General features: G+C 39.2%; 1 protein-coding gene across 14 annotated transcripts in view; it reads right to left on the reverse strand.

The window, feature by feature from the left end:
- The window catches only part of PTPRM (protein tyrosine phosphatase, receptor type M), a 462,428-nt gene that overhangs the window by 23,219 nt on the left and 424,530 nt on the right, over positions 1-14,679 (reverse strand). For all 14 annotated transcript variants that reach the window (XM_021385886.1, XM_021385885.1, XM_021385884.1 and 11 more), the window contains one exon: positions 10,458-10,555. In XM_021385886.1, coding sequence (XP_021241561.1) covers positions 10,458-10,555 — 98 coding nt within the window. The remainder of the gene's footprint in view (positions 1-10,457; positions 10,556-14,679) is intronic.

Genomic DNA, 14,679 nt, shown 5'->3' on the forward strand with positions numbered 1-14,679 from the left:
AGAATACAGCACCCCATCAAGATCATTTCCATTTAAAAAGGGTTTAGCCCAATACCCTGTTTGTGAGGCCTGGATCGCTGCCACAAAATTATACAAGTATTCTAACAGCTTTCTCCTACTGGAAAGCTCCTAGAGAGCAGATTTGAAGTTCAGACAGCAATAAGCAGGTTTTTGTTTATTTCTCTGTGCTTGTCTTCAGACCTAGTAACCACATTAATATTGGCTAAGAAAAAATCTTTATATTTTTCCTCACGTTTCAGCTGGTGTTCAGCACACTTTCAGGACAATTTGCAAGCACCAGAACATAGAATTGCCTTCCTCAGGAAAAGTATTCACATTACTCAGCCCTCCTGTACCAGGGGCACTACTGTGGCCCCTCAGAACACTGAGGGACAGCCCTAGGGTCCCAGTCCCTACATCTCAGGATTTCTGGCAAGCACATATTCACCTCCAAAGCACATCAATCAGCTATAAGCAATGAACATACAGTTTAAAAGCATTAAATGTTGCTGCAAACAGGTTGGTAGCTGCTACTGCTATCTGTTGTTGCATCTACTTGATATCTTTTCAGATCCTATCCTCTTTGGATGTATTTCCAAAAACTCTCTGATAGAAGCCATGTGAAACATACTGAATGCTCATTGTTTTGTTAAAATAATCCAGACAATTCATACTGTTCAAATCCCTTAGGCCAGCAAAGTGCCCCTTTATGGCTGCTCCCGGAAACCCTCTCCAACAGCGTTTTCCCACCTATGACTAAAGATGATTTCTTGACTCTGCATGAAGAACAAGGCCATTCATACTGCCTCTGGCTTGAAGTAGCCCAGTGAGAACTGCGTCTCTGGAGCTAACTGCCTTTTCCTGCCTGTTCCCTTCCCCTTTCCATAGGTGGAACCTGAACCACACAAACCCGGCCAGCACACGTCTGAAGGAAGCAGCTGCTGCCGTGATCCTGGTAACAGCACTACTCATCTGCACGTCTCGCTGTTGCTAACTATAGCCTTGTTTCTCTCTGATGGGTGCCTGCCATCCACAAAACAGCTCTAGTTTAGTAAAATAAACAATGGGGGGGGAAAAAAAAAAAGCCCTGGCTGAATTAAATGCTCAGCCTTGATGGAAAACATGCCTGTTTCTAACTTGGTAAGTCTAGACAGTCTGGATTATGAGTAAGAACAGGGGACATTTAGAAAGACTGATTTAGAAGAGCACAGTAGTCCCCACCTTCTTCTCAAGTGTTGGATTTGCTTTCACCTTTTTTTAAACCTTATTTAAGATGATCCAGTGAGTAATTAGGGAAGTGCTGGGGGATGCTGCACAGAAGTTATAGCCCTCTGTGCCTTGTGCCGCTTGTGCCCACAGGGACTTTATACTCTGCAGCACAGAGGATTTGGGGCATGGAGCAGATTGGAGCAGAGCAGAAGGATCCATGACAACACAATTTCCTGAAAACTCTCCCAAGTGGAATAGGGGCTGTAACAGCTGTGGGAAAGGTGCCAGAGCTGCAGTCATAGCCACAGACCAACAGTAAATGATTCACTCGATGCAAGGAAAAAATAAAACATAACTCTTTTCTTTCTTTCTTTTCTTTTCTTTTTAAAAAAAAAGGCTTTTAAAATACTTTTGGCTCTTGTTCTACAAAGCTGTTGCACGTGCTGTGCTTTAGACGTGGGAACTCTATGGACTTCTGATGAGCCAAAAGTTCAGTAAATGCTTGAAGATCAGTTTCCTATCTCCTCTAAGGTTCCTCAAGTACATATGATAGGGTCTTAAAGAAAGAAGTAAACAGTGTAAATTAAACTCATACTTATAAATGTTTATTGGACCGAGGCCTTTATTTGTACAGGGAAAGACTATTGCAGCAAAATAGAATATGGTATTTCTCATCAAATATGAGAAACACTGCTGGTAACATATGTTTGTTCATGTTTTTCTTTTTAGCACAGCCTTAGCTACTGTGTCAGTATGAATCTCTTTCCCTTTTTATAAACATTTGATACATATTTTACAAAAAAACTACCAACAGAAGGTTTAGCTAAATAATTGATACACGAATCCAGAACTGAATATTAAGTGCATTAGATTTTTTTCACACAGTTCCTTCCGTAACAGTAAATATCGGCCACAGAGTAGAAAACATAATTTTGAAATCTCATCTGAGCAGAACTGTAATTGAGAGTTTGTTCAGATACACCCCACATTTATATCTGAACACACTGCCAAAAAATACAGATGTTCATCACACGATGAGATAAAAGGGGTGACTGCCAGAGACATAATGAAAACGCTCTGGTTTAATCTATTCATCCCAAGGTACACTGTCCATTTGTCCCAAATGTTTATTTCACTAATAATTTGAGAAATCTGGAGAATAAGATTATCTGCTTTGACCTCTCCCTACCCCCATCCCCCAGCAAAATAGTCTAATGTGAGAAAATAAGAATTAAAAATGAAGGTGGAAACTTGTTCTTGCTACTTCTAAATATAACAAACAATGCAGGCAGCAGACAGATAATGAACACAGACTGTGACTTCCGAAGCTGTATATTTAGCCATTTGGCAATGTGACACATCTAGCTAAAGGCAGTATGAAAGCCAGGACAGTAATTCATTTACTTAGGGGTTTGGAATAGGAGGAATATTACAGAATTAATATGTGAGCTGGCTGTGAAAAATACTTTGCAGTTCCTACAGAACAGTTTAAATAACAATGATTATTCACAGTTTCCAGTTTCCTTTGATTCTGAAATAGTCTTAGCAAAAAGGTGGTATAACTGGCTATGCACTGCAAGGATTGTCGTTACTGAAGAGCAGCATTATATATTCTAATTTAAAATTAATCCCAAACTAAGTAATGATGATAAGCCAGACATAAATTTTGAAGTGAAACCTCTAGGGTATAAAATGAAATAGCCAACCGAGCTCACTGGTGAAAACTTTTAACAGGTTTTGCAGATATAAGTAGGATAACATCATATACTTTTATTTGGCTGACTTGAAATAAAAGAACATCCAATAACTGGAAGTATTTTTATTTAAATACTTTTCAAACAAAAGTGTATTGCGATGAAGAACATTTTATTAGTTATAAACCCACCTTTGACAGAAGATAAAATCCAATTCTTTCTTTTTCATTTTGCTTTAGAGCGAGTCAGTTAATTGATCTACACTTCATTTTATACTTTTCTAAATGAGGTATGGAAGAGAATTGAGAAATACAACATTTAAAATACTGTTTGCCACCAGCAGATGAATGGGTCTGTACAAAAGGCAGCCAGAAGTCTTTCTGCAGTTCACAGCTCCCACAGGGTGAAAGATCTCTATGGATTTTACTTGCTCAGCCTAACTTCTTCCAGCAATGACACAGAGCTGATATCATTCACCATCTTCTGCTGCCCTGTATTGCCCCAGCACTACGTTCTTAGGCTGCCCAGTGGATGCACTCTCACTCAGCATCTGCCCAGAATAGTTAGCTATCTGGACACTAACTGCTTTCCACCTGAGGGAATAAATGCAATCCATTTGTTCGTGAAAACTGCACATACTGTTAGTATAACATCAACTGGGCAGCTTCGGTTGACCATACTTTGGCCATAAAATGGAATTAGTCTGGGAGAATTGCTTTAGGGTAAAGGTGACCCAAGGTAAAGTTGTTTGTAGTGTTCCTGCCTTCATCTGCTAGTAAAACAGAAGAATACGGATTGCCTCTATTTCACTGCTTATGTTTAGGCAATTTTGTCTCCTGCTGGTTATCAAAAAAGACTGTAAATTGGTGCACTTTAGTACAGCCCCGGAGGAAGAAAGGCTGAGCACAGAGCACATAAGAAGGGTGGTCCCATGCCAAGATGAAGAACAGTTACAAGATTAGCTGGAGCTCCTCAAAGCCTGTCTTAATCCCTTACAAAACTGCAAAATCATGGGCACACTACTCAAATCCTGTGCTCCGAGAACCTGATGTGCCTGCATGGAGATGAACAGCCTGTGCACTGAATCATGCTTCTGTTCCAAGAACAAAATCATGCCCTAAGTTGAGCTACAGAGCACTGCCAAGTTAGCTGCTTGTTTCTGACTCTAAAACCTGGTCATCTGATGTCAGGTTAGAGAGCTCTACATGCTACCCTACTGGGTACAGTCAAACTGTGTTGGTGTTCCCAGGATACTTCTTCCCTCACAGAAAAACTAATTTCACAAGACTGCTGAGGTGAGCAGCCCCACAGTGATGGAGCCATTTTGTTAGTCATGGCATTTCAAAGAGAAACTTTGAAGACCTCTTTGCAAACTGTACTTTTATTGGCATCCGATGCTTTAGCAGCACTTGATCAGCTAGTCCAACAATGGGGTCCATGCATTTGTGTATCCTTGCACCTCTTCTATTTATTTCTCAAAATGTATCACCTCAATCAGACTAATGAAGGTTAAGACACTAATCTCAGTTGATTAGCTCTCTCTGAGGCATAGCTTTTACTGGAAAATAAGAAGCATCAAAATACTGAGATCTGAAACCATGTCTGCTGTGGGCGACCTGGGACAGTGCTGAACATTTGTAGTTTGATGTCCTGTTTGGTGATGTTAACATCGTTAATCTGGGGACATCTTTATTAAACAATCACAAAGAGTCCTTCCTTCTCCTTCCCAAAGAACAGCAGCCATTTTTTCCCCTAAGGGCTCCTTGCCTGCTGCACATAATGGAATAATGTCAACTTATTTCTGGTTAGAAGTCTAGAAAGCTGAAATCCCTTTTGTCTGCTAGAGGGGTACACTGACTTGAAAGATGAACAACAATTTCAAATTACAAATGTTTTCTTTATTTTCATTGATATTCTGTAATACGATAATCTCTACTGTATCCAAAAACAGGTACTGGAATTACAGTGAAAGTAAAACAAAACCATGAAATACATAATAATGTATTTACCTTAAGAGCAGATCCTAGGTTTTATGGATAAACATGGTTAAGAATGAAAGTACTGCTAGATGGGGAAAGACAGTATTTATAAGTTTTTGAAGGTAAGACTGGAATTATATAGAGGTAGGGATGCTTTTAATACAGCAAGCTTTCTTTCTCTCATGGATAAACTATTTTTTCTTTCTTTCAGGAGAAAAGTTCATATGAAATCTTAGTCACTAGAATGCTTATAAACTCTTTGGCACATCGCCTAGGGAGCACTAATGCCAGTATCCTGAACTAACTCCGACGTCAGTAATTTAGCTTATCACATTTAGAGGCAATTTCAATTATACAGAGTGTTCTTCCATTTATACTAAATACAAATATGCTATTTGTTGGACGTGTTAAAGAGTTGCTTTGTTTTAACCTCTGCAGTATCTTTGTAATGGGTGATCTGAATCTTAAATACAGTCTGAATTCAGCTTTGTTCATTAGAGGGCTCTTCTGCATGAAGATTCTCAAAACTTTAAAATACATTCATGTGATCTTCATAATAGGTTTGTATCAAAAGAATCCTGTTTTATTCTAAGAACAGGTAGTAAGTCTACGGGGAATTTCACACAGGGTTAGTTTTCATGCTGCTGGAATTGCCTATGAAATTTTTGTTTGGTTCCAGCAATATGTCTTCAGTGAGGAGCCTTTGGACAGGACTTTACTTGACAATTTTTCTTGCATGTCTGATGTCTGTCCATAACAGAAACATACCAAAAGGAGAATCTGAAAATAATTAAGAGTTTTGGATTTTGTTTTTTTTTTAGGAAACACATTTGTATCTGTTTTAGAATTGTCTCTTGAACGTTGAAGAAGGTTGCACATCAGAGCTCTCAAGGCCCAACCACATACGACTGTTTAGGACTGGGCCCACATAGATTGTTTCTTGTGAAGAACAACTCTTTTTCTGACAGACTTTTATCTTACCACAAGGAACGATTTTTAACCAGCCAGCCTGAAGGAGATGTTCCTTCCCTGTCAGTTGCTACATTTTACCACTGTAGGGGTCTTCTCACTGGCATGTAGAGCCCACATTTTTTAGGCATGAACAATCAGAGCCATCAACATTTTTGCAGCAAAGCAGATGACAGTGCCTTGCAGGTCAACTGCAGGTCCAGTCAAACAAGCAGAGGATCAACTAAGCTGCCTGCTTTCAGTGTTCTTTCTTTTTCCCTAAGCAGGTACAGCCCTGATGGCTCCAGGCTGAGGAAAGTCACCAAGAGGAGGGTGAGATGGCTATCAGGAAAGCTCAGCACTCCTCAAAGGTGCTGGTGAGAAGCTGTTTTGGTAGTGTGAAGGCACACATGCAGGAGTAGAGGCTATTTGCCACCCTATGGCCAACCTTTGTTCCCCTGTTTGTCTCACATCAGTTGTTGTCAACTTTGCCTCCTTTCCAAAAAAAAAAAAAAGGTCTTTTGTGTGCTTATTAACACTATTAGCACTGGCTGTTTTCTAATTCTGGATAATAATTGTGAAACTCTAATTACTGCAATTACGATGCTCCTAGGGTGAGGTTTCATTTTTTATAATTATTTCTCATTTTTTTTTGTAAATACTTTGTTATTTTAAAAGCGTGATAGACAATCATGAGTCCTAGCAGTGCATTTATAAATCAACCACCTCCACTGAATTTCATCAGTGCATTTCACCATTTATTAATCAGATATTTCTAAATTCCTCCTGCCTCAAGCAAAAACAAGGAGTGGGAGAGAAAGTGACTACTGACAAATGACAAATGATGTGACATGCCAAGTCTGATTCCCCCAACCAAGTATCAGTACTAGCCACAGAACAGCAAAGATGGAAATGACAGCTAGATGGCACAACTGAATATTTTCTAAACCTTCCCAAGTGAATTTTTTTAAGGAGGAAATAAAAGTTTCAGCATGTATAAACAATGAAACACTTCAAGAAGAAACTGGAGACTTCGGCCAGTACATGAAGACTGTGACCCAGTTCTCATCGCTTTCCACAGAAGGATCCAGCTATAAGAGTAGTCCCTTGGAATAAGCAAGATGATCTCTAATGTCTCCTCTGCAATTATCCCTATGCTACTGGGATAAAAAATTTTCTGTCTTTTGGAGCAATCCATCATATTATGTTAAGACTCTCGGGAAAAGATGTCTGAAAGTACACTGATATCTACAGTTGCTCCTTACTAACAGAAGCATGGAGGTCTCTGCATGAATATAACCTAAAATGCATGAATATAATCCATTTTTTTTAAATCGCCTGTTGTCACATTGATATATATGTATGAGTTTTGCTTAGTGCATGGCTTGGAAAATGTTGATTCTTGCCTTTCCCTTTTTGCAGCCTTCATTGAGAGAGAAAAGTTGCTGACCACAGCCTGAAGAAGACAGACTCTTTATTTCTGTCTTTCAAGGGCTGCCTGTTTTTTCACTTTTTTTGTACAAGTTCTTAAGTCAATGTAGACTTAACTAAAAAACACTTCATCAGCTGTTATCAAAGAACTGTTCATGCAACTCAGCAATGATTTTTCTAAGTGACTGTGAGACCTCATTTAGTTTTTTAATAAACAGTCACATTCTAATGAGGTCTTCATAAAACTGACTAAATATGTTTAGAAATCATTAGCTTAAATTACCAGTACAAAAGTCTCCTTAGGGAGCCCTGCAGATTTTGTGATAAGGCTTCTGGCAGATGGATTGGTATAACAGTACAAGCGAGTTCTGAATTTCCACACAAGCAATGTAAATGTGAGCGACTGGGTAACAGTCTACTGGATAAAGAGCTAAATGTCCCTCAGGTGGGTTCATTAAAGAGAGAAAACAATCAAAACACATTTCTGTGCCATTTAAATACCAGGTGCACAGCAGTCTGCAGGTGCCAGAAACACTGACAAGGGTCCCTTGCTGGAACACACAAGAGCTAAAAGGGATGCATGGTTTTGACAAGTATGCCTCAGATAATGACAGATATTGGCAGATGTACTCAGACCCTGCTGGAGGGTAATGCAGGGACTGAGTCATTTGCAGCAGGTGCTTGCATTAGGGACAGCCTCATGGTGATTCCTCCATTCGCAATTAAAACAGTCCTGATGCATAATGCTCCAGGGCAAGAAGCAAGTTCCTAGCACTGATTTAATGACTATCCAGCCAGTCCTGGTAAACAAATACACATACGCCCCCTCAATGATTAATTCATGATGGACATAAATTGTGCAGCAAAACATGTTAAACAGATATTCTTCTTTCTGGAAAACATAAAGGAGTTCTTGACTTACAATGGGTAAGAGGTTAAAAAATATAAAAAAAATAGGCCCCCATAAATCTTATATCAGCTACTGCATCTGAAACAGAAAACCTCAAGGTCAGGAAGGTTACAAAGTTTGCCCTGTAGGAATGCTACCGATTGATCATTACTAATCAAGGTGGCACAGAGCTTGTGTTTGGGGCTGTGGGACAGGTGATGTGTTGTAATACGCCTCCTTGTTGCTGATGGTTCATGCCCTAGGAGTGGGACAGAAGCACCAACAGAGGAATGACTGCGTTGCTTTGTGGCTCATACGATCTCGTGTCCTTTAGAAGCTCATTTTAATTCTGCTCTTCTATCTCATCTACATTGGCCTCTAGACAAAGTGAGAACAAAGTCATTTCTACTACTGTCAGAAACAAGAAAACTGCAGATCTGTATCCCACTAGGACTCTTGCACCCTGAAGAAATCTCCACAGTGGCACAAACTGTTTCTCACTGGTAAGGAAATACGCTGCATAACTAAACAGAGTGAGTTGAGGCCACAACACTGGCAGAAAGCCTGGCGTATCCCTGAGCGGTACCCGACAGTTCACATGAATTGATGCTTTCAAATGTGGATATCAGGGTATGTGGTGTCGTGTAGTACACTAGTTTTGTTCTAAGGCTTGTTCATCCATCCCCTAAAAATATCCTTTTTTTTGTGTGTGTGTGCGCTTTGGTACTTAAGAATGCATATAAAGCTATAAAAAACTTGCTGGGAGTTTAAGGTCCCTTCTAATCCAAGCCATTATATGGTTTTATGATCCCTATTTGTACAAGTTCTATTTGAACTTCTAAGTAGCCACCCAACTGTTTCTATCCTCCTCTTCACTCAAGGGACCGAACTTTCAAAGCAGCCTCCATGATCCTTTTTGCCTCTGCAATTAGCTGTACATTGTGTTCCTGCAGCAGGTGTTAATTGCAGTCAGAAATCCTACCTTTTTATATCTAAAAATAATACTTGCACCTGATCTGCTGGCAGATTTGCGCACACAGATATCTAAATGTTAGAATTTATATTAGCAATTGACCTAAGGCATAAAGAACAATGAATTCAGTTTGTAAAACTGGTCTTGTTAAAAGAAGAGAAGATCCAGCCCTTGGGCTCATACTACATTAGGAGCGTTCTCTCCTTGTACAAACATAACAGAGCAGATCAGCCAATCCACCAGCAAGAAATTCAGAACATGTCTCAAAACCATGTGGCTCATACCAAGATACGCACACTTCTTTTTTCAACACTTAACAATAATTCAGCATTACAATAATTGCAGCAGCTGCAATAAAAGCAGTGGCTTTTTTTTTTTTCTATTTCAAATGAAAGCTTCAAAAGGAAAAAAAAAACAAACAACAGAACATTCCAGATGAGAACTAAGACAGCAGTATATAGACAAAGCAGTAAATTAAAAAGCTCAGTTATTGACAGTTGTGAAAAACAAAATGTGTCCATTCAATACTTGTTGAAAACAAAATTAGCCGTAATCAGTTAAATAGGACACCTACTTTAAAAGTTATCAAGCAAAGAAAGAAAAGTACACATTATCAATCAGGTAACTCAAGCTTCCCTTAACTCCCGAAGAAGACCTCTTGGTCAATAAGGTTGGTAGAATAGAACAGAACAGTTCAGTTGGAAGGGACCTTGAAACATCACTGAATCTAACTGCTGGAGCACTTCAGGGCCAACAAAACGTTAAAACATGTTATAGAGGGCGTTGTCCAAATGCCTCTCAAACACAGAGTACCATCTACAAATTAGTAAAGTCAATTTATTCTGTTTTAGTCCAGAAAGCTTACAAGAAGGAATGCCCAAACTGGATTGATTTGAACTAACATGCTGTGAAAAAGGTGCAATTTCATAGTTTAAATACTTCTCAGAAATCTGTTCCAGAATAACTTCCCTTTTCCTCCTTAAAAAAAAGAAAAAAGATGACTCCATATCTTGTTCTGTAACCAATTCCCTGATTTCCCCTAATAGTAGAAGTATGTACACAAAGATATGACTCTTTCCCTCTTTGGCAGTCATTGCAGGCTGTGCTGCACAGAATACAACTTTATCAGTTACTATTTTACCAGGCTACTGTTATCAAAGCCAAGCATCCAAAGCATGCTTAAAAATAATTGGTAATGAATCTCTTAGCAGGGGCAGTCATAAATACTTTATGTGCCTTACTCAGTATATAAGCATCTTGTTGGTCTGCTATTTAATTTCCAAAAGCAAACACCTTGGAAGTCTTTCATCTTTTTAAGTGCAAGAATCACTTACCCTTCCCACTTCTACGAGATTAGTAACCATGATTATGCTGGCCGTGTTCTCATGCCATACCATTCTCCAAAAGTCATATATTGTCTCCTGCATTGGTCCTGAAACAATAAATCAAAGGAAAGGTTACTTTCTTTAAGTCTCATGATTAGAAGCTTGTCCCTGGGGTAGTTTGAGGAACCATGATTATCCACATGTATTCATATCACTATCATCATATTTTTCATTTAGGGCCAATTTCTTTCCTGTCATCCCACCTATCTGCATTTAAGTATTTTTCTCCTGAAATAGTGCTCTGAAAGAAAGTTAGTTCTCCAGCATCTAAGTATTTATCTCTGTAATACCCAGAAGTAGAATTATAAAAAATGGATAACATTACTCTTTCTCTTAACAATTGGATGATATCCTAGGGAAGGTGTACCTTGAATGAAATGAGCCTCAGTGGACTATGTGGCCTTTCTCAGGTTCTAATATTTTTCTTAGTATCTACTATCCATCAAATTACCCCAGCTCCTAAATTGTACTTCTTGAAGTGAAACAGAAGTTATAGTTTCTTGCTGCAGTATATCACTTTGCAAAGCAGCGGGGAAAGCGGTAAAGAACCCCAGTGTGTAATGGCAGCAACGTCCTCTGCTGTACTTGCAGAGAAGAACGACTCTGAACAACTCAGAACGCTTTTGTAGGTACAAGGCTTATTCCAGTATTGCTCTGAGACTGGGTACTAGCCCACAGGAGCACAGGAAATGTCAGTGACAGAAACATAACATGATCAGAACAACCACATCATCCTGCACGTGTCTGGTACCATCTGTTTCTAGCCATGTGTTTTCATGATATATTATGTGCCTACCCAACATTCAGTGTGCCATCCTGATTCGCAACCAGTGGTTTAAAAAGCACTGGGCCAATAAAAATAAATGCAAAATACTATCAAGTACTACAAACTTAACATCCATATTGAATCCATCACTGAACTACCACAGTGCAGTAAGCAATTATCTTCCTATTTAGAGAAATACCACAAAGCAATTCCTTGGAGGGAAAATAGGTAAGTTAGTGGCATATATGTTCCTCCAGCGAAGAAACCATAAGTCTCAAAGCATTACAAAGTCTTACATTGACAGATCTGGTTAGTTTGGCACCCAAGTTTTGGTACTTTGAGCACGCTTTGAAAATTCAGTTTTTACTCTGAAAATCAAGTACTTAATGAACAATGCAGTAATATTATAGGAAAGTAGAACCCAGCTCATCAGGCCATTAACATGTCAGTCGTAATATAAACGACTTAAAACCGAAGTTTAAGAAAAACGATGATAATAGTTTTAAATACATGAATTAAAAAAATATATTTTGATTTTCAGCAATTTCAAAGCATATGATCATCTATAATTTGCACAGACAATTTAGAAATGTTCAGTATTCTCCCCCTTACTTAATTTCTCTGCTTTTTGAAGTGCTACATATATAGTCAGTTTCACTGTTTTCCCTAAAGTCTGCCACCTTGTCTTCTACTTGTTTTGGTAGTTCATGTAACAGGAGACAAAGCCAGTTAAAACAATAGGAAGCAGTGACTGACAGAACACAGGAAATGTCAGAAGGCCTCAGAGTAGAAGAAATAACAGAATCTAAAACCACAGTTTCTAAATTATCAAACTCTTGCTGCTGTTGTGACTGCAAAACCGGTGATCTTGTCTTTTTAATTTACAGCACAGAAGAGCTGATATTTTTGAGATTTCATCTGGAAATATGACAGATTTAAGTTTCTCTCCATCATGTAAGAATCCACAATACGCACTGTACTTCTACATAAAAGTTCAGGATACACAATATAGAAATATTCCACGCAGAATTTTGGATGTTACAGTAAGATAATTAAAAAATATTCCAGTGAATGTTTAACTTGCTTATCTTTTAATAATGTAGTTTCCTGGGCAATTAAGGTCTCGATAGCATGAGAAAGGTTTTGGACCAACCTCTCCTCCAGGTAAAGGGAAGGTGACTATTTTACTCACTATAGGAAAATGCTGTCTCTGTATTGCTCTTTACTTCCTCTCAAATCTCAAACAAATATTTAGCAGAATTACTACTGCTATCAGCTTTGAAGGAATGTAGCTAAAAATAGGAGTAAGGAGAGAGAATTTTCTACTGAGTAAAGCAGTATGCAAGTTCATGACACATTTCTAAGATTATTTTAGCTTGATTAAGGACAAATTATAACAACTTCGTTGCTTCAAGAATCCTGACTCACAGCCTGGTTTAAAGGAGAAAATCTAAATGGCTTCACTGTGTTGTGCTTCTGCGGGATTATGGGATGTTTCAAGATTGTTCATTTGAATATGTTTTTGGTAAAGCTACAAAAAAGTGAGAAAAAATCCCCTGACTACACAGCCCTGTTACTTTCATCTTGCAAGAAGCCAAAATCTTTGAGAAACGAAGGGACAATGTAGGAAGTTTCTCTACTTGTTACTCCAGTTTCCTTTCCTACAGATTCACTTGAAATGACCTGGATAGACTGCATCAATGGGCCAAGGTAAACCATATGAATTTCAACAGGGCCAAGTGTCGGGTACTGCAATTTGGTCACAACAACTCCAGGCAACCGTACAGACTTGGGGAGGAGTAGCTGGAAAGCTGCCTGACGGAAAGAGACCTTGGTGTGCTGGTGGACAGTCGGCTGAATATGAGCCAGCAGTGTGCTCAGGTGGCCAAGAAGGCCAGTGGCATCCTGGCTTGCATCAGGAACGGTGTGGTGAGCAGGACTAGGGAAGTCATCCTGCCCCTGTACTCAGCATTGGTGAGGCCCCACCTCAAGTACTGTGTTCAGTTTTGGGCACCTCAATACAGAAAGGACATTGAGGTGCTGGAGCAGGTCCAAAGAAAGGCAACAAGGCTTGTGAAGGGCTTGGAGAACATGCCCTACGAGGAGAGACTAAAGGAAATGGGGCTGTTTAGTCTGGGGAAGAGGAGGCTGAGGGGAGACCTTATTGCTCTCTTCAAATACCTGAGAGGTGATTGCAGTGAGAGCAGGGTTGGTCTCCTCTCACTGGTGACAGGTTACAGGACAAGGGGAAATGGCCTCAAGTTGTGCCAGGGGAGGTTTAGGTTGGATATCAGGAAAAACTTCTTTACAGCAAGGGTTGTTAAGCACTGAAACAGGCTCCCCAGGGAGGTGGTTGAGTCACCATCCCTGAATGTGTTTAAAAACCGTTTGGATGTGGTGCTCGAGGACATGATTTAGTGGTGGGTTGTTAGAGCAGTATGGTTAGGTTGCGGTTGGACCTGATGATCTTGAAGGTCCTTTCCAACCTGAGCAATTCTATGATTCTATGATTCTATGAAATTGGAGATTGTTGGGCCATATTTTGTCAGTTCCTTCTGACAGCACTGGGAGAAATGGCAACAATTTATTCCTGTCTTTTCCCCCACAGTCAGCATAATTTGTCCTGTGATTTAAAGATTCCTGTGATTCAGATTCTGAAATTAAAAATCGCAACAGAAGAGAGATGCTAAACACTACTTTCTTCCTACATATTTTGAGTTTATCATTCTATATACAGGAAAAAAAAGATAATAGATTACAAGAAAATAAAATCTTTAGAAAAAGACATAGCAGTTTTCAGGCTGGAGATTGAGCAAGTTTTTCAAGTTTGGTTCCATCTTACAGAATGTCCTGTTTTGCAATGCTGAGTATGCTCTTTTTGACCTTACTAACTGAATGATAAAACAATGATAATTAAAAGTGCTTGACAGGATTTCATGCTTCCCTGCAAGTATTTTCAAGTGTTTTCTCACTTTTCCCCTCCAACTGTTTTATCCAGCCTCCAAACTTCTTTCACATTCAAGACATTGAAAGAAAAAAAAACAAACCCAAAAACCTACCTTAAAGTCTCAGAATGTAATTCTTTTCTATCCCATTTTTCTTTTCTTCTTGACATTTTTCAAATTATTTTCTGACATATGAATAAATTATTACTTGTCTCCAGCCAGTATTGAAAAGCATTAGAGGCTACGTAGGGTTGGAGGATTTATTGTCATGAAGAACTGAACAATTTGATTCTGGAGACTCATAGTAGGGAGAGAAAGAGCCTATAATTGTTCTAAGCATCAGCTTAACAGATGTGTGCACAATAGGCAGGAAGGCTGCTCTCAGCAGTTGCCCTCTTTCGGGAGGAAAAGGTCTGAGGAGAAGGCACTGCACTGCCTAACAGTAAGCCTGTGGTGTACC

The sequence above is a fragment of the Numida meleagris genome, chromosome 2 (assembly GCF_002078875.1).
Source record: "Numida meleagris isolate 19003 breed g44 Domestic line chromosome 2, NumMel1.0, whole genome shotgun sequence".
Taxonomy (NCBI): domain Eukaryota; kingdom Metazoa; phylum Chordata; class Aves; order Galliformes; family Numididae; genus Numida; species Numida meleagris.